The sequence below is a fragment of the Lytechinus pictus genome, chromosome 7 (genome assembly GCF_037042905.1).
Source record: "Lytechinus pictus isolate F3 Inbred chromosome 7, Lp3.0, whole genome shotgun sequence".
NCBI lineage: Eukaryota > Metazoa > Echinodermata > Echinoidea > Temnopleuroida > Toxopneustidae > Lytechinus > Lytechinus pictus.
This window is the reverse complement of record NC_087251.1, coordinates 35,438,181-35,463,006: the sequence shown is the minus strand read 5'-3', so window position 1 is coordinate 35,463,006 and position 24,826 is coordinate 35,438,181. Positions and strand designations below refer to the sequence as shown.

General features: G+C 35.8%; 1 protein-coding gene across 1 annotated transcript; it reads left to right on the top strand.

The window, feature by feature from the left end:
- The first annotated feature begins 1,811 nt into the window (after nt 1-1,811).
- On the top strand, nt 1,812-24,448 carry LOC129265225 (synaptotagmin-7-like). Its single transcript, XM_064101442.1, has 8 exons — nt 1,812-1,917; nt 4,067-4,190; nt 6,689-6,762; nt 8,935-9,066; nt 15,392-15,598; nt 19,879-19,993; nt 22,130-22,335; nt 22,910-24,448. The coding sequence occupies exons 1-8, from the start codon at nt 1,834-1,836 to the stop codon at nt 23,018-23,020; spliced, it is 1,053 nt and encodes a 350-aa protein (XP_063957512.1). The 5' UTR covers nt 1,812-1,833; the 3' UTR covers nt 23,021-24,448.
- Nucleotides 24,449-24,826: the final 378 nt, after the last annotated feature.

Here is a 24,826-nt window from a genome sequence, read left to right as displayed (position 1 = left end):
CAGGTTTAGAGCGGTTGAAATTGATGAACACTAACTGAGGATTATCAGAGTTAATGCTCAGGATGAGGACATGCATTGTAAAAATTAAGTGTAGGGTATCTTGCAATACAAGTGCATTTTTAAGGTGAGGAAGAGCAGAGTCATGTGGAGGTAGGATGGATGCTGTAAACTGACGATAAATTGCATTCATTGAAAGAGGCTGCTGAGATAGGGGGAAATGCTTCAGAATATTCTGGATCTTATTTAGGAGATTGTTCCGTAGATCGACGTTACATGGGTTTCTTGATAAGATAATGTTCAAAAGTGTCTTCTTTCAAGTCGCATGAAGCACATATTAGGTTAGTACCCTTTCCAATTTCAAGGGGCCTGGCATTAGATAACGTAGGTGTGATGAGCTGAGCTTTAACTATAAATGCTTGTCGAAGGCAGATGGAAGGTATTTGGGGGTAGAGCTCGGATGGAGTTGAGGGTCTCTTGGTCCAGCAGGCAAAAGAAAACTTGGAGGTAACTCCTTGTAGCGTCTGTGCTTCAACATGATCTTTGATTGTCTTCTTAATGGTAATCTACTTGGCCCTATATGGCAAGGGATGGATTAGCAGGTCTTCTAGAGGGGGAGCACCTACTTCTCAAGAATAAACTTGAGGGACTTGGTTGTTTGGGAGTCGGCGTGCAGAGCAAGAAAAAAGTTCTGTACTCGTATCTGACATGCTCAATGTTGAGAAGCAGTAAATATTCATGGTTTGCATCCTCCTCTGATGCCTTGCCTTGGTCGCCATTGAAGTGGTAGTCACCGGTCGTCATTGTGGTGAGCTACCTAGAAAGTCACCGTCACCTGATCCATCGCTCTGTTACATTGTCAACACTACATACGTTGATATTCATCCTGACAGTCGACACCACTGTCCTCCTTTCGCTACAAATTCAAACAAAAAAAGAATCTTACTAATGAAAATAATGAACTGTTTTGTATATCAAATAAAATGAAAATAAGTCGGATGTGACTTGTGGATCTCGGAAAAAGGAGGAATTTTCTTAAGACTATGAAAAAGGGATTTATTACTAAAGTTTCTTTTTTACATGTAGGTCATATTTGGTAAGAATGACAGAAAATAATAAAACAAAAACAAAGCAGTCTAAAATGTTCAATATATTAATGTTCAATATGTCATATTTCGGTCTCGTTTTGGGAAATAATAAAATTGATTCTTAAAGACAATTGTTAAAGAAATAACATCGTTTACGAGTCACAGACAAACGGAAACTCTTAGAATCTCACCTAAAAGGTCATTCGACGTCATATCGAAAGTATTTGTTGGACATCGTCATCGTTTTCGTTGTAATGACCATGGTAATCACTCGTATGCATGGCGGTGATTGCCGGAGACATATTTCGTTCACGTGTTTCCTCTGATGGTCGTAATTGCTGCCATCGTCATCCAACTCGTCGCTCTTGTTGCCATAACCATGGAATTCAACCTAGTAGTCCATTTGATTAGTGTTCTCTTTCTGTGGCTGGAAATAAAAAAATACAATGTTGCAATTTTTATCAATAATCACAATGGCACCTTTGGATATTGGGGAGGATTTTGATGACTGGAACATGATAAAGATTTAAAATAGCGAGACATTGTCTGAAGATGTACATCTGTTTATTGACTTTATACCCAGTTTACGTTGGTACGTATTTCATGTGAAACACACTTTTTGAGACGAAAAATGTATTGCATTGCCACAGTCCGCCATGTTGAATATTTTTAATAATTTTAAATAATTATCATTGTTCTTATTTGTGTTCTCATGATTGTAGTATCGAAGAAGATATCAGCACCGGAAATGCAAGATATCCCAGAAGGCATCGCTTCTTCTGCTTCAAATGGGCACGGACATGTTAAGAAGACGTTCAGATGGAAGACCAAGGTAAGATACTGTTAAATCCAGGGGCGGGTCTACGGGGAGGGAGGAGGGATTGGTGGTTGAGGTGGGGGAACCGCCCTCTAGGACTTTATAAGTAGTGAAGAAAAAGGAAAAGTGGAGACAAAAAAAAGAAAAGGGGGTTAATGCTAATAATAGTGATGATAATCTTAATTATGATGACGACAGTGATGATGATGATAATAATGATAATATGGTAATTATAATAGTGATGATATCCATTTACATCACTGCAAAAAATATACACTTCTATACTATACTTCTATACTATACATATATATATATTCTGTTTTGTAAATTGTGTGGCATTACCTAATATGCCACCATCCTTGTAATAGACAGAATGCCTTCGAAACAGATGCCCCTGTTTTCACAAAATGAACATATCTTAATTACACAAATCGAAGTTTCCTTCTTTCAAAGGAAGCAGTACGATATTTAACATGCATGCAATCACTGAGAAAGGAGCAATGACCAAGTGATATTCTATTTGCCAAATGTCACACGTTTGCCCGTGGGGATAGCATGTCATTTTGACACACTTAGTTTCATACAGTAGACCTGTTTCTTCATTTTTTGTTGTTTATTTCGACAATGTTATTTGACTTATATCAAAAATTCATTATGTAGTAGTAACGAAACATAATCTACACGATCTAGCTTGAGGCAAATGTTCATCATCTTTTCAATTTGAATGATATGTATTTTATTCATTGTGTGGAAAGGACAGGTCCGTTTCCTTTTTTAAGTAGGGCAAATTAATGAGAGAAGAGGAGAGAGAGGGAGACAGAGAGGGAGAGAGAAAGAGAGAGAGCATGCGTGCAAGAGGGGGAGGAAGGAAACAGAGAGAGAAAGAAAAAAACGGTAGAGAAAAAGAAAGGGAAGTGCGTGTGGCAGGCAAAGACAGAGAAAGGGAGAGGGGGAGAGAGCGGGGTTGGGTGGAGAAAGTAAAGAGTACAATGGGGAAAATTGTATGGCGGGAATTATGACTTCCGGTCATAACATGACATTTTGAAGCCGTTGATATAAAGCAAAATCAAACGATTTACCCGGTTATGAAATATATGTGACACAATACACGCTTCTTCTACATGTATATTGAACTGGGAGTTCGGATTTCTCTTTGCCCAACACGAAAAGTATTCCCGGCTGCATTCTATATACGGAAGTCAACAAGACCACAATATAAATCCATACTTTAGACGAGAAGCGGGGAAACTCGAAATAAAAGATCAAAATGCCTCGTCAGAAATCGTCGCTTTTAAAAGCCTTTTGCTGTAATTCCCGTGGCATTAGCCGCGCAATTAAGTGAAGTAAGGATCGGAGACAATGTAATGTGATTGAGATTTAAGGTGGAGTACGTGGTGATCCCTCGTGGGTTTATCTTTTCAACGAATCTTCCTCCGCCGGGCGTCTAGTCACACTTACACACAGTAAATAGTATGCTGAATATCGCTCATTGGGTAGACTAAATATTTACAATTCTTTTTATATTCACCTGAAGCCAGATAAGATGTTGAATCTAGATACCTTGCCATACTTATAATTCGAATTGTTTGAACTTACAGTTAAATTCATGTCAGTCACTGCTTGGAGCATGTATTTTGCTACATCCATTGATTTTCTTACATGATAAGTAAAGCAAAAACAAGGAAAAAAAAAAAGAAAGAGAGACAGGGGTGGGAGAGAGGGAGGGAGAAAAGAAGGAGACAGCAATAAGATGGGAGAAGTCAACATTCGATTATTCATTTCACTTGTAAATGCCAAATAAGATATAATGACAATAGACCTACATAATAAATAAATAAGTTTATGAAAAGCGTTTGAAGGATGGGTGTGAGAGATTGTGGAAGGGGGTGTGCGCGCGTGCGAGTATGAAGGGTGGTGTGTATGTGGTAGAGAGAAACTTGAGTGACTAATATGTTTGAGGGTGTTCTTGTTTTATGTTGGGCCTACATTGTTACATTGAATTAAACCATTGAATATTTTAATGACTTGCTGTAATACATGCATCTGGACGAGGCCCCTTCGGAATATTCAATTTTAAATCTTAAAGTGTGCAAAGGAACCATTTTACAAAACTGACTTATTGCGAAATCACTTTTTTTTCTATGTCATGTTTATTTTTTTCAAGAGAGCTGTAAGTGTACCAACACGCCCTAAGCTGGTTGCTACGTCAGGTCCCCAGTCTCCCATCTCCCCGTCCTCAGAAGGTCAAAGAAACCGTTCAGCTTCCGCAGATAACCTTTTAAAACCAGGTAAGTTTAGGGTTTCTAGGGGCTGCTCCCTCTCCAACCCTTATGCCACAGTCAGACCAACTAAATCGAATCTAGACTGACGTAATTTCGAATGGAAAAATAAGCATCTGTCGGTCTGGAATCGGTTTCGTTGGTGGAACTGTATCAAAAAGAAAGTTGTCATATCGAAATACAAGTCAAGAAGATACAGTATAGTGTTAAATAGACTGCTACTTTCCCATCTGTCTATCGATCTATTAACGACTATATTTTTACTCTTAATTTCGCTGGAGCTCGGAATCAACTCGACGAGAGTCAAAATAGTTGTCTCTCAGGTGATGTCACATAATTTTAAGTCAGTATAATCAACATCTTCTGATTCTTTCAACTCCAATATATAGTATCGACTACCAGCTTACCTAAGCTAATATTTGTTTGAGTCAAATAATAAGATTATGTATCTATATAGAGAGAACAAGAAAAAAATGATAAGGAAATGATGTTGCACTTCTACAGTGCGTATCAAAAAAAAGTTTACACTTAGACAAAATCCTGTAAAATTATACATTTGTAATATCCTGAAGATTTTTCCACATTTTAACATTGGTACAGATCCATTTAAGTAAATGACGATATAACTGTCGAAAAATATTTCCGCTCGAGTGAACACCACTTACTTTTGAAAAGTTAGTGAAAAATGATTTGCGCAGAACTTTGAAATATGTATGCGGATAAAAGTAGACCTTAATCATGAATAACACGTGGAATTTTGCTAGTAACATTGATTTGAAGATATCTTTTACCTTTTATAACTTGTTTCCTTGCCCAAACCACCACGAGGAGTGCATTGCGCCCCACCCCATTCCCCACACACCGAAGCCATCGTGACGATATTTGCTTTACACTGAGCTGTGATTTACATAAAATGGCTTAGACTTGATTTTCATTTTGTTAATCATTGTCAAGCTTGGGAAAAGTGTGGAGAAACAAGTATTAAATGAAAAATGAAATGTAAACCCACTTTAAATGATAAAAACTTAGTGACAAAATGCTAGAGATGTCTGATATTTACTTTTGTTCAGATTCAGTTATGTCCTCAGATCCAGCTGGCACAAAAAGGGTAAAGGTTGTGTTTACCAAGTGTTGAAATTTCAATTTGGATGGCAAAATTGTTAGAAAATGCTTGAATGTATCCGTTTTATTTCAATTGACTAAAAGTGCAAGGGAAATGTTTGAGAAATGTTTCGCAGGGTAAGTTTGATTTCGCCCTTTCCCCTTGACACAGCGTACAAACGAGCATTTCTGCGCAAACAGATTTCTGCGAGCTTTACAAAAATGGACAGTGCTCACTCAAGTGTAACATTCTGTCAAAACTTTTACTTTCATTGGATAGATGAGACCCAAACCCAAGATTATATGTGAAAAAATTATCCACATGTATATTTTTTAATTCCCAGGGCTTTTTTCAAAGTGTAAGCTTTTTTTTGATACGCACTGTATAGTATAATTCTTAGACTTGAGATCCAGTCATTAACTATGGGGTGAATGTTTCATCATCGGAGGTCATTGGGATTTCCAAACATAGTAAGAAATCTGAATTGTTATATTAGGCCCTATACATTTTAAATAGATGTAGGCGCATTTTGAGACACTAGTCGGAAAAACTCTCTATTTTTAGTAATTCTTTCAAATGTACTGCAAAAAGATACTATAATGGGAATTAATGTCGTTAAAACCGTAAAAGACAAATGACATGTGCATTATTGTCTGTCATGCAGCCTGTTGAGAACTATCCTCAGAAATCTTGAAACATCCTTGCATTGTTTTCACCTGCAATATGAGATGATGACTTCAATAGCGTAGATCTTGTTTTGTTTATCTTGTATTCGCCATCACCTGTTATGATACCGACCTTTCTAAAGATAGCCCATGAAAAAAATATGTATACGATATACGATATTTCCATATCTTTATCAAATTTTTTGTTAGCAAGGCTGGAGGCTAAGCCGTAATAGCTTGAAAGTCACATCCCGTTGATGCATTTCTTTCGCAGATGACTAGAGAGCTTTCTTCATCATACCACAAGAATCAAATAACAAGATCCTTTGTCAAAATATTAATGTATACCATTTCAAGGCAGAAGAAAAGTAGGGAAATCTGAGAAAGGTGCTTCGGAAATTCAATATTTTCTGAACAAGATATTGCTTGACATGGATTTAGTAAGTAAGAACTTCTAAAATGTGTTCAAGAAAATACATTGAAGTACATGTAAAACTGTTGTAGTAATTATTATTATAAACAAGAGCTCAAATTAGGCAAAGTATGAACAAAGATCACATCAGTGAATTGTTGTTTGTATATGCAACAAAAAATGCTAATAACTCCGACGTTGCCAGATGTAAATCAAAAACAGTGTCTAAATGTCATATACGTGGCATGATGTGCAATAAAATAATGTTTATAAATCGTTAACGTTGCTGGAAATGACTGGTGTTTTTTTGTTTGTTTTATCTCTGCAGAACCAATTGGAACACTTCATATACAATTATGTCATAAAACGCAAGATGAGCAACTCATAGTTTCTATTTGCAGGGTAAGTATCCATAACAAGGCTGGTACTGGCTTACAGGGGGGGGGGGGCATGGGGGTTTCTACCCTCCAAAAAGTTCTGCGACCAAGAAAAAGAAGGGGAAAAAAAAGAGAAAAGGAAAGGAAAGGGAAAGGTTTAAATACATTATTTGATGGATTTTAAAAATACATCACACAACTACATTTTATTTTAAAAAGACAACATTTTCGCTCGTTAGCTTCACTCATTCAGCTTTAAATAAAAAAATCCATTATGTAGGGCACCTTCAATTTTGGCTCATTACGACATTGAAGGCAGGGAAATGACGGTAAACAAGAGAGTTCAATACCTTCAGATAATTCATTACAAGATAAGAGTTTGTAAATATCTTATGGGTGTTTCATACAGCTGTTCATAAGTTAAGAGCGACTTTAACAACGACTGCTGATCCTTTCTTGTGGTAAATTGTATACACCAAATGTTCCTTGGCGATGGTTTAAGAAATGTTCACCAGTCGTTCTTAAAGTCGCTCTTAATTTACGAACAGCTTTATGAAACAGCCCCCTGGAATAGTTTGAATATATATATCTGAAGTACCTCAATTCCTCTCCATCATGATTGCTTACTTTTATAGTAGAGGGAGCGAGAACGGTATTTATCATGTCAGAATTTATCGTTGCCATTTCGTATACATGTTTCCCAAGACGTATTTCCCATGCAATTCAATTTTCTTACTCTGCCACTTACGCGAGTTAAAGCTGCACAATCTAACTTTCAGATCAAATAGGGACATTGATTGTAGAAGTGTTTTCCATTATGTTTCAATTCGGGTTGCCGCTCTATTGCAATGTCATTGCACTTTCCCATTAGATTCTCTCCAAGCTGCTGTGTAAATGAAAGCGGGTCAGAAAGAAATCGTGCTTTGAGATATCATGTGCATCATTTAGACTGCCATGGTTATTGTGATTGATATATTCGACTTGAAAGCAGAATGATATCTGATCTGCTTCCTGCTTTCTTGCAACATATTCAATAACAATGCCCAGTGAGCTAATCTGAAAATTGAAACGAAACGCTTCATCTTTTCTTTTCTTTTCTTTTTTACTCTCTATTGCACATACTTTAAAATCAACATTTTCCGTTTTCTGCTGTGTCTGAATAATATTTTAAATGAGTTTGAATAACATCAAAGCCAGCCTATAGGCTTACATGGTTCATTTCTCTTGGCGGTTATCCTGTACCACACCCTCGAAACAAGCACACATAGCGCCCCCCCCCCCACACACACACACATCACACGTTAATTCAAGATTAATTTGAAACTCGTATCCAAATGGTCTGGGATGGTTCTCAGTCACACCAACGAAAGCAACTCCAGGGGCCCGTTGCAGAAAGAGTTGCAATCGATCGCAACTCTAAAAATCATGTGCAACTTGATTTTCAACCAATCAACAGCGTGTATTTGGGACTTGCAATTGATTTTTTGACTTGCGTTTAAACGCAACTCTTTCTGCAACGGACCCCAGACCGATCAAAGCTATTATGTTATTTACAATGACATCATCAGTCGGTTTGGAGTCGGGTTTCGTTGGTGTACGACTGTAGCTTAAAATGCCTACAGGCACAACGAACCATCTGCAGAAGTGACTATGTGATCTTGACATTATCAATTAGAAAGTAAATGACCACGGAATTAAATCATGCTTGTAAATATGATCTCGTTAAGGAAGCCCATCCCCCTTTCTCCCACCATCACTTCCTTGTCATGTGCCATCCTCAGCGAAAACACTTCACTGTTTGCAAAATGATTATTGATCACAATAGTCGACGACATTAATCTCAACCGAAAAGATCGAATATGCAGGATTACTGCAAAAATTATGTTATATCATTGAATGATTAACACTTTTTAATGTCGCCATTATATATAGTGGCTTTCGATTGAATCACGCTGAAGCGAGGTAAAATTAATATTCATTTCTGTTCTAGATAATATAAATTATACAAAAATAAATTGGCACATTTTTTTGTTATTTTTAATAGAGAATTATGAAAATAGGTATTAAACAGGTTAAACAAATTATTCAGTAGTATAAAGATGAATATATACATTCAGAGTGCAAAATCATGAATGAAAACAGAGTCTAAAAAGGGATTATATAACTCTACAATTTTGAATTCTTTTTTACTTTACAGGCAGAAGAATTAGAAATCACCAATAAGCCTTATGCATCTGAGCCTTGTGTTAATCCATACGTCTATATTCGAGGTTGTATTTTACCGGGTCAGAGGAAAAGATTCAAATCAAAGAATTCGCAGCAATTACAGGTGAGAGGTTGTCGTTTAAAGATGTTTTTTTTTATTGTCTCCACTTTCATGACTTTAAAAAGCTGATATCTATACCGCGATACTCTCCGAAGTTCTAGCCGGAACGGGTTTGGTAAGTAAAAATTCGTAACTGGAACCGAAAGCGGACACGGAACAGCAACTGCAACCCATCTAAACTTAACATTGCCCAAATTAATTCTAGATAAATTTGGTGAAATTTTTATGTCATTACTGAACCTTCTGAAGTTTACACCGGCAGGGCAGTAGACTGCAAATTGCCAGCGTGCTGCTCATGTGTGGGTCAGAGTGTTGCTCTGAAACTTTCTACATATATTTTGTTCTATATATTAGGATCCAGTGAGTTCCAAGCTCTAATTTTTCTTGGAAAAAATGAATTTTTGTAAGTTTCTGTCTGGGCAATGGGCACTTCTATACGGGTACCACTATTGTTCTACCACTATACCACTACGGGTACCTCCCTTGTCGAAATCAAGTTCATGTATTCCTCTTTGTCATCTGATCATCTCCCCACGATGAGATGATCAGATATAAGTAATATGTGAATTACTCGTAAACATTATCAGTCCTTGTAATAAACTTTAAAAAAAAGAAAAATGACCTAATTATGGACGCTTAAAAGTGCCACCCAGATGTTCAGATAATCATCTCGTCATGTCTACAATCCTTGAAAAAAAATGATGAGATGACAAGATCTTGGATCTCGTCATGTCTACATCCCATGGGAGAGATGATCAGATGACAAGATCTTGGATCTCATCATGTCTACATCCCATGGGAGAGATGATCAGATGACAAGATCTTGGATCTCGTCATGTCTACATCCCATGGGAGAGATGATCAGATGACAAGATCTTGGATCTCGTCATGTCTACACCCCATGGGAGAGATGATGAGATGACAAGATCTTGGATCTCGTCATGTCTACATCCCATGGGAGAGATGATCAGATGACAAGATCTTGGATCTCATCATGTCTACATCCCATGGGAGAGATGATCAGATGACAAGATCTTGGATCTCGTCATGTCTACATCCCATGGGAGAGATGATCAGATGACAAGATCTTGGATCTCGTCATGTCTACATCCCATGGGAGAGATGATCAGATGACAAGATCTTGGATCTCGTCATGTCTACACCCCATGGGAGAGATGATCAGATGACAAAATCTTGGATCTCGTCATGTCTACACCCAATGGGAGAGATGATCAGATGACAAGATCTTGGATCTCGTCATGTCTACACCCCATGGGAGAGATGATCAGATGACAAAATCTTGGATCTCGTCATGTCTACACCCAATGGGAGAGATGATCAGATGACAAGATCTCGGATCTCGTCATGTCTACATCCAGTGGAAGAGATGATCAGATATCATGATATCTTAAATCGTCGTGTCTACATCTTTTAGAAGAGATGATCAGATGACATGATCATGGATCCAAGATCTTGTCATCCAATCATCTCTCCCACAGGATGTTGACATGACGAGGGCCAAGATCTTATCATCTGATCATCTCTCCCACAAGATGTAGACATGACGAGATCCAAGATTTTGTCATTTTTTCTAAGGGATGTAGACATAGCAAGATTATTATCTGAACATCTAGGTGGCACTTTTAAGCTTCCATATCTAATTCATAGCATTTTCTCAAAAAATGTACCTCAAATTCTAAACAAAATGCAAATTCATATCCTGAGACAATTCATCTTCATATTTATTAACAATCAAAAGATTCTTGGACACATTGATTGAATAAATGATAATAATTATACTTGCTCATATACGGCTTGAAACTTGATTTCATATGGGTCCCCATTAACCTCACCTGTGTTGAGTGCAGCACAATTTAGATAAATTTCTTGCTGACACCCTGGGTAGGATTTGACCCCATTAACCGATTATTAAGAGACGAGAGCCAGAACCACTATACCCTGACACCCCGGAAATGAATAGTTTACAATCTTCACAATTCCAGAGGACCTCATTTGATCTTAACCCTCTCAGTGACTTATGCAAATTATTATACAAAATAGACAAGAAAAAAAGAGGTTTTCAACTTACAGATCGATATGAACAAGATGAACGACTATATGCAGAAAATCATCAGGAAGGCCTCGATGCCATCGGTTCTAGCGATCTTGACTCTCTGTCATGGACTTAAACTTACAGCGCAATCAGTTTCAGTTTTCAGTCATCACTCTAAACCAATTGACCCACATGTCCTATCTGTATGACTTGCTACATAAGACAACACACCGGATACCCAAAAAAAACAAAAAACAAAAAACGTTCCACCTGTTTGGCAGTGTATGCGGTGGAGCCTGAATACAGGCATTGCATTCAGTCCCAGATTCCTATTTAAATAACAATAGGGGTGTGTATGTTGAATAGAATACTTAAATAACAAAGGCGTTGACTGTCATCTTCAGACTTGTCCCAAAGTCAGGATAAAGAGTTCATGCTATAATGATTAACGTGTTTACATGAACCTGGCCACGGAGGATTAACTGTTGTTATTGTAACAATACAATAATACTCCAGAACCTTAAACACAAAGCTTAAGGAAAGTTTGGTATCAAATACCTCAACGTATCCATGTATATATTCATTTTGATAAAATATTGCATTTTTGGTTTACCGATTGATTGATAAATTCATTTATCCTATTCCTTAATTTTTTCCTATATATCTACTGTCGCTTGCCACATTGTCTCATCTACACCAATTGTTGATTTTTTGGTAAATGAATTTTCTTTGTTCTGCACCTTGTTCGGAATCATTAATGTTGCCGTAATTTGGGTATTAAAAGGATGTTCCTGACATGTTAATGAAATGTAAATGATAACAATATCTCACATCGTGTACCTTAAACTGAGAGTCAATAAAACCTCACGTCGTTATATGTCATGCATTTTGTGTAATGTGTAAGTTATTTTGTAAATGGGATTATTGCAAGTGAGGGTATTTGTTCATTGTAGTATGCACACCATGTATTGCAGACTTAAGCCTAACTTTTAATACCAAGAAACGATGACTTAAAATGCATTAGAATTATATTCATATTACAAAATATTGTAGGTTATGCCCAGTAAATATCCACACAAAAATATAGAAGAAACGAATTATCCATAATTTTACCAAGAATTAGAGAATCAATTAATGAAATGCGTTTTGCATAGAATCTGGTTAACTTCAGTATATAAAACTCAGGGACTCATTCTGTCCATTTTTCCATGTTGGACCTAGACCAAAACGTAATATAATATTTTAGGGAAATAGGGTACATATTCTATCCCGCCGTTTTAGGACATAACAGTTTTAGGACATAACAGCTTGAAAGTAAGGGTATTTGTTCATTGTAGTATGCACACCATGTATTGCAGACTTGAGCCTTACTTTTAATACCAAGTAAAGATGACTTAAAATACATTAAAATTTTATTCATATTACAAAATATTGTAGATTATGCCCAGTAAATATCAACACAAAAATATAGAAGAAACGAATAATCCATAATTTTACCAAGAATTGGAGAATCAATCAATGAAATGCATTTTGCATAGAATCTGGCTAACTTCAGTCTATAAAATTCAGGGACTCCTTCTGTCCATTTTTCCATGTTGATATGGAATTTAAACGACCTAGACCAAAACGTAATATAATATTTTAGGGAAAATAGGGTACACATTCTATCCCGCCGTTTTAGGACATAACAGCTTGGATAACCAATACCACAAAACCATAGGGCCATACATCATCCGAAAATCTCCCTGCCTTACTGACGAATCTTCCATTTTCGACTTTACTTAGCTTCTGGGTGGCGCCGGGTCCCTTTGAAGTTATGTTATCAGAGAAACAGCACTGGTTCTTTTGAAGGTCGCGTTAAAGTGCCCCAGAATGAAAGAAAACCCGACTTTCAGAAAGATAGATTATGATATAGGGATAGTTAAAGGATTGTCTTGCGGTGGTTTAATCACTTTGATTTTTCTTGGTTCATCCTTTACAAATAAGACTTTCTACCTTCTCCTCTCTCTATATATCTCTCTTTCTGTCATAATTGTTATAATGGCCCCTTATGGCTCTTTTATTCTCGTTTATGGGCTTCTTGGTGAATAATGCCTTCCAGCCAACTAATAAATCTTTGGTTAGAAATGATGGTGTGTTTTGATCAAATTCCAAAAACACAAAATGATTTAGTCACCATGTGCTGCATCTTATATTGTTTTAAAAATTATACCTTGACATCTGTTTTGTAATCATACAAGTTTAATGCATGAAATACAGTGGCGTAATAAGCCGAAAGATTGAGGGGGCGGATATGGCGTATCGGGTAATATTCATAAAAAAAAAGTTGCGAGCGAGCGAGCAAAAATGTCGACATATTTATTACATAAATACAATTTTGTGAAAGATTTTGACATAATATTTAGAAAATAACATCCTATTTTTCCTTTCTTCCCTTCCTTTCCTTTCTTTCCCCCCCCCCCTTTTTTTTTTTCTTGGACGTGATTTTTTTTTTTTTTTTTTTTTTTTTGGGGGGGCAAGTATAGAGAAAAACGTGGCGAGTAAAAACTGAATAAGATAAGGAGAGAGAACAATAACACGAAAAAAGATGAAATGGGATGGGGAGAACCGAGTAAATATGGAAAGTAAGTAGCTTAATAATCTGCCGGCTATATTATAGTCGAAAGCTAATGAAATCAAGAAAAAATGGCGCGAGATTTTCCCTTATTAATAGGAAGGAATAGTCTTGTAACCATCCTCAAATTTAATTTTCGCGAAATAAAAGCATTTTCTGTCGTATATTTGTCCCATCCTTTAGAGGGTGTTATCCTTTCTCGAAAGGGTGTCTTCTCTAGATAAATATTTAGATGACATTTGCTTGTGGGCTGTTTGGCTGCATGTATTCTTAATTTTAAACTGTCATGGCAAGGAAATTCACTGTCTTCATCTTCATTCTCGCCTCAGGTTGCATTCTGTTCGCTCTTGAACAGTACAGTATTGAGACAGTAACTTGGATTATAACCCAATGAAGATGATGTAGTCCTAAAGATAACTCCTAACTTAGATTAATAATTATATAATAGAAAATGAACAATGTTCATCTTTCAAGGAAGTAATGGTTGCTTCTCAGTACGAATGAAATGAACAGGAGATTAGGAATGTGTTATTCACAAACAGTTTTAAAAATAACTCGCAGCTGTTAATTTTCCCCTACACAAAGCATTGGAAAAAGATGTGGTAACACTTTTGCTTCCAATGTAAGGTATAAGTCACGGTCAGTCATGATAATGTTCAAACTGTGAATACGAAGTTGTAAAAATTTTGCTTTTTTATTTCCTTGCCTACCCTTTCTGCTTAATATTGTACAGGCAAACCAAAAATACAGCCAAGTCTTTCATTATGATGGTCGTAGTGTAAAATATTAAAGATAATGGTGGATGTTGAAATCTCAGATGACATCAGAGCTTTTCATTCCGTTTGAAGGTGGTTTGGGGAGTTGAAGCTCATGGAGGGCTGCGCCGCTGGAGATGGGTTGCAATTATCGCAAGACCACTAATCATGCTGTCTGAATAGATAATGGCTAGCAATCGTAAATGCATGGCAAGAATGGAAACATGACTATTGATGGGATTACTATTGAAAGAGAGAGTGAAGGGGAAGGGAGTGAGAGGGGTGAGGAGACAAAGAGGTGATTTGTGACGAATTGGGTCGTTTAAAGAAAAACACAACAAATGCCTATTTCAATATGATTAGACAGTGAGTGTCATGCGTATAACAGATAAGTTTAGAAGTCAACATCTGAAATTCATACATAATTATGCTAGACAATGGGAATGATGATGGTTTAAAAAGTGAACATCTATGCATGAGAATGATGATACTAGTAACCCAAATTATTTATTCACAGCAATGCGATTTTTAGCGGATGTCAGGTTAATTCTATTCTCACTGTACTGTCTGTACGTATTATTCTCAAGTCTGTTCAGTTAAATTTTATTTTTGAAAAAGAATTATACCACCATTGCAACTAAGGCCTAGAATAACTAAAGGCAAACCTGTCTTAGTGGCCATCAAAGTTGTCTCCCACTTAAAATCAATTTGTGTTATAGAACCTCTCTATAAAGGTCACCGGTCTCCAATGGCCACCTATTCTGTTTCCCTTGGGTGGTGTAAATAGACAGCTATGACGATATTTATATATTTCAATAAACTGGAGAAAATCTATGTTAAAGTTATTAATAAATCATCTGATCTTTAAATATTTATCCTTTTGTATTTTTACCCTTCTGCTATTAGAATCCGGTCTGGAATGAAGAATTTATACTCCAAGACATCTCCTTTTCAGCCGTTTGGCAGCTTACGTTGCGTTTCTCCTTGGTGTACCGGGCTGGCCCAGGTAGCCGGCCTGTCATGGCTGGCTTCTGTAGTCTACCACTCCGGGACCTGGAACTCCACCAGCCTATAGACAGGACCCTCTATGTTATACAGTCCAGTAGTCAAGCGGTAGGTGTATAGGACAATGAATGATAAACTCAGGAATATTGCATTGGTTCTTAAGGGTCAAGGATTATTTGGGGTCAAGTTTATTGGATCCAACTTTATTCCTCAGGATTTGCACACTTATATCCTCGATGATATATGAAAGATGTAAGGTTTACTGGATCAACAGCCTTATTAGGGGTATCCTCAATAATATTCAGATAGGAAAAAAGTAACCCCCCGATAAGTCAAGGAGGATTTGAACTTAACTGGATAGAAAAAAATCAAGGCTTTCCACATTTATATTAAAAAGACATAAACCTCTATAATCCAAGGAAGATGTAAGCTTTAGACCTATACTTGATCAAATATTAAGGCTTTCCAAAGTTAAATTTAGAAGGAATAAATCTCGATAATCAAATGAAGATGCAAACATTACACATACTGGATCAAACATTAAGGCTTTCCATACTTACATTCAATCATGCCCCCATAATCTAACGTAGATGTTATCTTTGCAGGACCAAACATTAATACATGCCCTCCATAATCAAGGTAGATGCTTACTTTACAGGATCAATCATTAAGACTATCCATTATTATTCAATCCTGCCCATCATAATCTAAGGTAAACGTTAACTTTACTGAATCAAACATTAAGACTATACGTACTTATATTCAACCCTGCCCCTCATAATCGTAGGTAATAGATGTTAACTTTAATTGATCAAACATTAATATTATCCACACTTATATTCAACATGTCCCTCATAATCTAAGGTAGATGTTAACTTCACAGGATATAACATTATTATTATCCCTTCATGTATATTCAATAATGCCCCCCCCCAAAAAAAAATAAAAATAATAATAATATAAGGTAGATGCTAACTTCAGAGGATATAACATTAATATTATACCTACATGTATATTCACTAATGCCCCCCTCAAAATCTAAGGTAGAAGTTAACTTCTGAGGATATAACATTAATATTATCCCTACATGTATATTCTACCATGCCCCCTCCTCCTCCCCCTCATAATCTAAGGTAGATGTCAACTTCAGAGGATATAACATTAATATTATCACTCCATGTATATTAAATCATGCCCCCCATAATCTAAGGTAGATGTTAACTTCTGAGGATATAACATTAATATTATCCTTCCATGTATATTCAATCATGCCCCCCTCATAATCTAAGGTAGATGTTAACTTCAGAGGATATAATATTAATATTATCCTTACATGCATATTCAATCATGCCCCCCTCATAATATAAGGTAGATGTTAACTTCAAAAGATATAACATTAATATTATACCTACATGTATATTCAATCATGTCCCCCCATAATCTAAGGTAGATGTTAACTTTTGAGGATATAACATTAATATTATCCCTACATGTATATTCTACCATGCCCCCTCCTCCTCCCCCTCATAATCTAAGGTAGATGTCAACTTCAGAGGATATAACATTAATACTATCCTTACATGTATATTAAATCATGTCCCCCTCATAATCTAAGGTAGATGTTAACTTCAGAGAATATAGCATGAATATTATCCTTACATGTATATTCAATCATGTCCCCCTCATAATATAAGGTAGATGTTAACTTCAGAGAATATAGCATGAATATTATCCTTACATGTATATTCAATCATGCCCCCTCATAATATAAGGTAAATATTAACTTCAGAGAATATAGCATGAATATTATCCTTACATGTATATTCAATCATGTCCCCCTCATAATCTAAGGTAGATGTTAACTTCAGAGAATATAGCATGAATATTATCCTTACATGTATATTCAATCATGCCCCCTCATAATATAAGGTAAATATTAACTTCTGAGGATATAACATTAATACTATCCTTACATGTATATTAAATCATGTCCCCCTCATAATCTAAGGTAGATGTTAACTTCAGAGAATATAGCATGAATATTATCCTTACATGTATATTCAATCATGTCCCCCTCATAATATAAGGTAGATGTTAACTTCAGAGAATATAGCATGAATATTATCCTTACATGTATATTCAATCATGCCCCCTCATAATATAAGGTAAATATTAACTTCAGAGAATATAGCATGAATATTATCCTTACATGTATATTCAATCATGTCCCCCTCATAATCTAAGGTAGATGTTAACTTCAGAGAATATAGCATGAATATTATCCTTACATGTATATTCAATCATGTCCCCCTCATAATATAAGGTAGATGTTAACTTCAGAGAATATAGCATGAATATTATCCTTACATGTATATTCAATCATGCCCCCTCATAATATAAGGTAAATATTAACTTCAGAGAATATAGCATGAATATTATCCTTACATGTATATTCAATCATGTCCCCCTCATAATCTAAGGTAGATGTTAACTTCAGAGAATATAGCATGAATATTATCCTTACATGTATATTCAATCATGCCCCCTCATAATATAAGGTAAATATTAACTTCTGAGGATATAACATTAATACTATCCTTACATGTATATTAAATCATGTCCCCCTCATAATCTAAGGTAGATGTTAACTTCAGAGAATATAGCATGAATATTATCCTTACATGTATATTCAATCATGTCCCCCTCATAATATAAGGTAGATGTTAACTTCAGAGAATATAGCATGAATATTATCCTTACATGTATATTCAATCATGCCCCCTCATAATATAAGGTAAATATTAACTTCAGAGAATATAGCATGAATATTATCCTTACATGTATATTCAATCATGTCCCCCTCATAATCTAAGGTAGATGTTAACTTCAGAGAATATAGCATGAATATTATCCTTACATGTATATTCAATCATGCCCCCTCATAATATAAGGTAAATGTTAACTTCTGAGGATATAACATTAATATTATCCTTACATGTATATTCAATCATGTCCCCCTCATAATCTAAGGTAGATGTTAACTTCTGAGGATATAACATTAATATTATCCTTACATGTATATTCAATCATGTCCCCCTCATAATCTAAGGTAGGTGTTAACTTCTGAGGATATAACATTAATATTATCATTCCATGTATTTCCAATCATGCCCCCTCATAATCTAAGGTAGATGTTAACTTTTGAGGATATAACATTAATATTATCCCTACATGTATATTCAACCATGCCCCCTCCTCCTCCCCCTCATAATATAAGGTAGGTGTTAACTTCTGAGGATATAACATTAATATTATCATTCCATGTATTTCCAATCATGCCCCCTCATAATCTAAGGTAGATGTTAACTTCTGAGGATATAACATTAATATTATCCCTACATGTATATTCAATCATGTCCCCCTCCTCCTCCCCCTCATAATCTAAGGTAGATGTTAACTTCTGAGGATATAACATTAATATTATACCTTCATGTATATTCAATCATGTCCCCTCATAATCTAAGGTAGATGTTAACTTCTGAGGATATAGCATGAATATTATCCCTACATGTATATTCAATCATGCCCCCCATATTCTAAGGTAGGTGTTAACTTTACAGGACCAAACATTTATACATGCCCTCCATAATCTAAGTAGATGTAACTTTACAGGATCAAACATTAAGTTGAATATCCACACTTATATTCGATTATGCCCCCATATTCAAAGGTAGATGTTTACTTAACTGGATCAAACATTAATAGTATGCACACTTTATATATTCAATCCTGCCTCCATAATCTTACGTAGATGTTAACTTTACTGGATCAAACTTTACTACTATCCACAATTATATTCAGTCCTGCCCCCACCCCCATAATCTAGGTATATGTTAACTTGACTGTATCAAACATTTAGACTATGCACACTTATGTGCAATCACGCCTCCCCCTTCCATGACAAAAATCAAAGGTATATAATAACTTTACAGGTCCAAACATGAAGACTATCCACACTTATCTTAGTTGTATTCGTAAAAAAATCAGGCCCTCTTCCATAATCTAAGGGTTTTGTAATGCAAATAATTATGTTCAAAATGAAATTATAAAATAATAAAAAAAGGCGCATGGTCACCAGTTGGCTATATTTATAAACATTAGTTTAACTATCCAGTTTTAACAGTTATTGTATTTTGATCTACATTGGAAACGAGAAACGCTTTATTGTTAAAGCAAACTTTATTGTTTTCACTATATACTCATGATTTGCAGTAATGACTTTTCTTCATTCTCTTTATTCACTTGAAATCACGTCTTATGTTCTTTTCTTTCTTTTTCTATTTTTTTAAATAAAAAACATCTAAACCGGATTTGTCCGTCACCTCCAGTCTCCGATGGGTGACATCCACCTGTCAGTGTGTTACCAGCCCGACTCTTACCGCATCGTTTTCCTCGTCTATGGGGCTCGAGATTTACCACGGAGCACCATCATAGGAACATTACGTGAGTGCGTTGCCTAGCAACTGCGTCATTTATGGACGACATCAATCAGGTGGCCTCTTATCAGACCCGACATGGTTTTGTTAACGCAGGGTTCGATCCAGCTACGGTGCCACAGTCACATCAACAAAACCGATTCTAGCCCGATCAAAGCTATTACGTTATTCCCAATGACATATACCAGCGATCGGTTTGGAGTCAGTTACATGGGTGTGATTGTAGTATTTAGTTAGGTTCGAAAGCCCATTAAACCGATCATCGTTTTAGGGACAAGGTTCCCCAGGGTTTGAATGGATTATTGTAATGTACATGTATATACAGTGCGTATAAAAAAAAACGGAAAGATTTGAAAAGTCTATAAAATTTTTGTTTCAAATTATGATGTCTATATTTTGGTGTTAATAGGTGCTCTGAAGTCTTATCTTTCTAATGCCATTTAAAAAAAAATTAATTTCGTTCATGCTTGAGTGAACACGGAATGTTTTTGTATGGGGTTAAAAAGGAGGCTTGCGCCAGAATGGCATTAAATGATAAATATTATGATGATCGGACTTTTTGCTAATCAGCAGACTTCCTCTTAACCTTTTCATTATCATTGCCAAAATTTTCAAATTATGCGGTCAAAATTCAAATCTATTTGTTTGCTTAAATTGTTCTGTTGTTGTTTCTTTTTAATACGTTTTCTTTTAGCTTTTATTATTCCTTCTTCAAGCAAACCCATTTTTTTTTTCAACCGAAGTATGGGAGAGCTTGTATTTTTTAAATAAAATCCTTTCATTGTGCGCTACAAAGGTTATGGTGCCTTTTGAACAGTGTCATACAGATGGGCGGGGGTTTGGAGATGCTCCCCCCCCCCCTCAATTAAACAAAAAATCATGACCAAGAAAAAAAGTGGAAAGGAAATAAAAGGAAAGATAGAAAGTAAAATATGATATCATTTTCTGAGTATTATGTCAAAATCTATCACAAAATTTGATATTTTGATTTAAAAAAAAATTGAATTTTTGTGTGCTCGCTTCGCTCGCATACAACTTTTTATTACATTTTCCCCGATCTGCCATATCTAGCTCCTTCAAAATGACTCAATACACCATTGAAAGACATGAATCCCTTCCTGTTTGTCCTGTCAAGCATATAATTAAACTTGGTCAAGGAATCAATAACCCGTTGAAATATTGATTCATGTCTTCTAAAGGTACCATAAAATAAATTTGTTTTACATAATAAAAGGATTTGAATAATTACAAGTTTTCCCAATTAATAATGCAAATCTTCTTGCTTGGGTTGACAAAAAGTCTTATTTTCTTCCTTATGAGGGAAAATTCAAAAGTAAAAGAGATTTATTGAAAAAAGAGCAAAATAATTCAAGTAAATAAATAAATAAATTTGTAAATAAAATTTGACAGCATAATTCGAAAATTGTGGCACAGATAATGAAAAGGTTAAGAGGAAGTCTGCTGATTAGCAAGAAGTCTGATAATCATATTACTCATATTCTGCCATTATGGCGCAAGCCTCTTTTTGAACCCCCGACAAAAACGTCCCGTGTTCGCTCAAACATGAACAAAATTTTTTTTTTTTATTGCATTTCAAAGATACGATTTCAGAGCATCTATTAACATCAAAATATAGATATTATAATTTGAAACAAACTTTGTATAGACTTTTAAAAATTACTGTCCCGTTTTTTTTTATACGCAATGTATATTGCCTCTATAAACATGATCTAGCTTTATTTAATGCAATAACCATACTTAACCGGGAATGATATTTTTTTTTCAAAATTAGCCCGTAGACTATGGTTTTTGCCCTCATGCTTCTAATTGGTCCCAGCTTTAGAAGATTCTCGATATTTAAGGGAAAAATTATGATGCCTCTATTCAACACTTGAACTGAATAAATTTCACAAACCTGTGGTAGAATGAATTTATTACAAAGTTTTACAATATTATTCTTTCTGATTTCATTGCATCTCAGATTTAATGATTCTCCTTAACAAAAGCAAACAAATCTATTCATTTTGTTCTTGTAGAATGAAAATCACTGAATTCGATGAGGATTCTCTGCATTACAATAAAAAAAAGCAAATAAAAAAATGTAAATTCAAGTCACTCATAATCACCATCATTATTTTCGTAGACTCGTGTACGCGTATTGAGATGTTGTACAACGACTGGCGAATTTCGAAACAAAAGACGCATCTGGTCCGAGAGACACACGACCCTTCATGGAACGATCAACTGGTTTTCACTCTTCCCGAGGGTAATAGTAGACTTCAGGGAGTGACATTCGTTGTTTCGCTTGTTCACAGAGACGTCGTTAAAGGGGGACATGTCGTTGGAAGGGTAAGCACCCTTCTTATCCATAAATAATCGTGATTTTTTTTAAAAGAATAAATATACCCATAGGCGATAATTTCTTAATATCTTGTCTCTTAAGGTGTGGGGGGGGGGGGCAGACGAGACGACCCTTTTTCAAAGGATGCCGAACAATCGACCCCCTCACGTCGCCCCCGGGGTCGCTGTTCATGAAAGTATTATTGCATTCAACAGTTTTATATTGCCGTTGTTCCCTCAATATTGATAATTGCAGTAATCTTAACTTTTTCTAACTAATCTTTGAGCATGTTTGGTACTTTTTAGACGCATTTTGGGGGAATTTGTCCAAGTACATAACTATAAGGGTAGTTTCTATCAAATGGGTTCAAGGTTGATTTGGAGGACGGTTTTACGTACCACCCTGGGTGTTGCTAAGCTCTACCGGATGACAGCATTGAATTTGTTTTTTTCCTTCTGTGATTAAGAACTCGTTGCTTCCCTCAAACTCTTGATCGCTATTTTTTTCTTAACTGTTTAATAATTATTTTTTTTCAATCCCATCTCTCTCTCTTGTCCACTGTCGTATGAAACCTTCATGCAGGTTGAACTTGGCTGGTCATCGACATGTGAAGAGTTAGAACATTGGGTAGACATCATGAACAATCCAAACCGACCTATCGCTTCTTGGTTAGCATTACAGAGTCCGGATTGAACCGGTTGACCCGACCATGAAGAATGGGACCGGTTTCTTGAGACCGTCAAAAACTCTTGGGCACACAACAGAACCACGTCTTCTTGTTCTTTCGCAGTGTTAAGGAAAATACGATTGTGGGTCTTTCAAGAAACTTACCCCTGACAGTTAAGTTGAATCACTTCCGGAGGACGATACGATGCGTTGCTTCCGCTGAATATATTTTCTTTTTATCTGTTAAGGGAAGGGGTACTTCTCAATTGGCAAATTCTTCTCGCAAACATGTTTTCAGTCTCAGAAAAAATAAAAATGTGCTATTCCATATTAAGCTTTAAAGGTTGTTTATTTCCATTTGCCGGATTAAGGGAGCCCATGGTTTTTTAGGGGTTTATTCTTACTATGGTGATAATTTGAATACAATCATTATTTTTTTATATCCAAATTAATTAATATCAATGATTTATACCAAAGTTACGTGCATTTAATTTTTTTCTAGAAGTAAATACCTCGTCTCAGATCATAATAAGAAATCTCGTATAATTTAAAAAGGTTGAAGGCAATTCCATGTTGGGTTTCCCAAAATTTAGAAGTGGTATTATACCCGAGGCCCGTTTCATAAAGCTGTTCGTAAGTTAAGAGGGACTTTAAGAACGACTGGTGATCCTTTCTTGTGGTAAATGATATTCAATATCAAACGTATTTAGCGAGTAAAACAGGGTCACCAGTCGTTCTTAGAGTCGCTCTTAACTTACGAACAGCTTTATGAAACACCGACCTGTGTTTAGATTTTTATGCTTTAAAATTAGTTTACAGGAAAAAAATATATCACTTTAAAGAATGCTTTCTTTATTTATCCCCGACATTTCACGAGGACTAAACAAACGTTTTGAAATTCTTCAAGCAAGAAATTGAAAATGTATTTCATGCATTTATAAAAACACATAAGATAAACGGAGTTTACGACACCACGAGTTCGTCGATTATGACCCTTTTTAATGTTTTTTGAGACCTTGCAAAAGTTTAAATTGCAGTGAGTTTGCTTAAATTATTTATCCTATTTCGATGATTCTTTTTATGTTTCACTAATACCTCAGTCACATTTCCCCTAAGGCGGCCGTATGGCGTCGAAAAAAAGCCGTTTTAACATTTTTTTTGGTACCAGCTACATGTAGGTGGTTCGAATCAAAATGAATAAAACGGCTGTTTTCGACTCGCCGTACGGCCGCCGTAGGGGAAATGTGACTGAGGTATTAACGTCAGTGTTTAATTCAGAGAGACTGAAACTTTGGGTGAGCATACGGACATTGAAAAGACGGTAAATGAACCATAAAATGCCCTTCAAACCAAGCGAAGCGATCGAATGGGACCATACATTGATGAAAATCAATTTCAACATAATGTGTATGTAATGAGATGTAAATATGAAAATGAAATTCTATGTATGTATTGAACAATTCGGTGTGCGTGGTTTTCTTTACTTTTGTAACGTGGGACTGATGCTACAGCCACATCGATGAAACTGCTCCTAATCGACCAAAGTGCTTTACGTTATTAACAATGACCTGGCATCGGTCAGTTTGGAGTCGGTTTAGTTGAATGAGACTGTGGCATTAGGAGTGGCGATATGTGACAGCATCAAATCGTGTTAATATTGACATTGTTTAAAGGTGAGAGGTCATCGTGAAAGCTGCGGACAAGACAACTATACTGGGAGAACTTTCACCGAGGCTCGATACGATTGATTCTATTTTACATTTCTAAGGGTGACTTTGTTAAAGGTCAAGTCCACCCCAGAAAATTGTTGATTTGAATCAAGAATAAAAATAA

What these genes read in the sequence shown, in the direction of transcription:
- LOC129265225 (XM_064101442.1), top strand. Translation starts at nt 1,834, where the DNA reads ATGCAAGATATCCCAGAAGGCATCGCTTCTTCTGCTTCAAATGGGCAC. An exon ending in CGTTCAGATGGAAGACCAAG is followed by an intron (nt 1,918 to 4,066) that starts GTAAGATACTGT and finishes ATTTTTTTCAAG; the next exon opens with AGAGCTGTAAGTGTACCAAC. An exon ending in AGAATTCGCAGCAATTACAG is followed by an intron (nt 9,067 to 15,391) that starts GTGAGAGGTTGT and finishes TTCTGCTATTAG; the next exon opens with AATCCGGTCTGGAATGAAGA.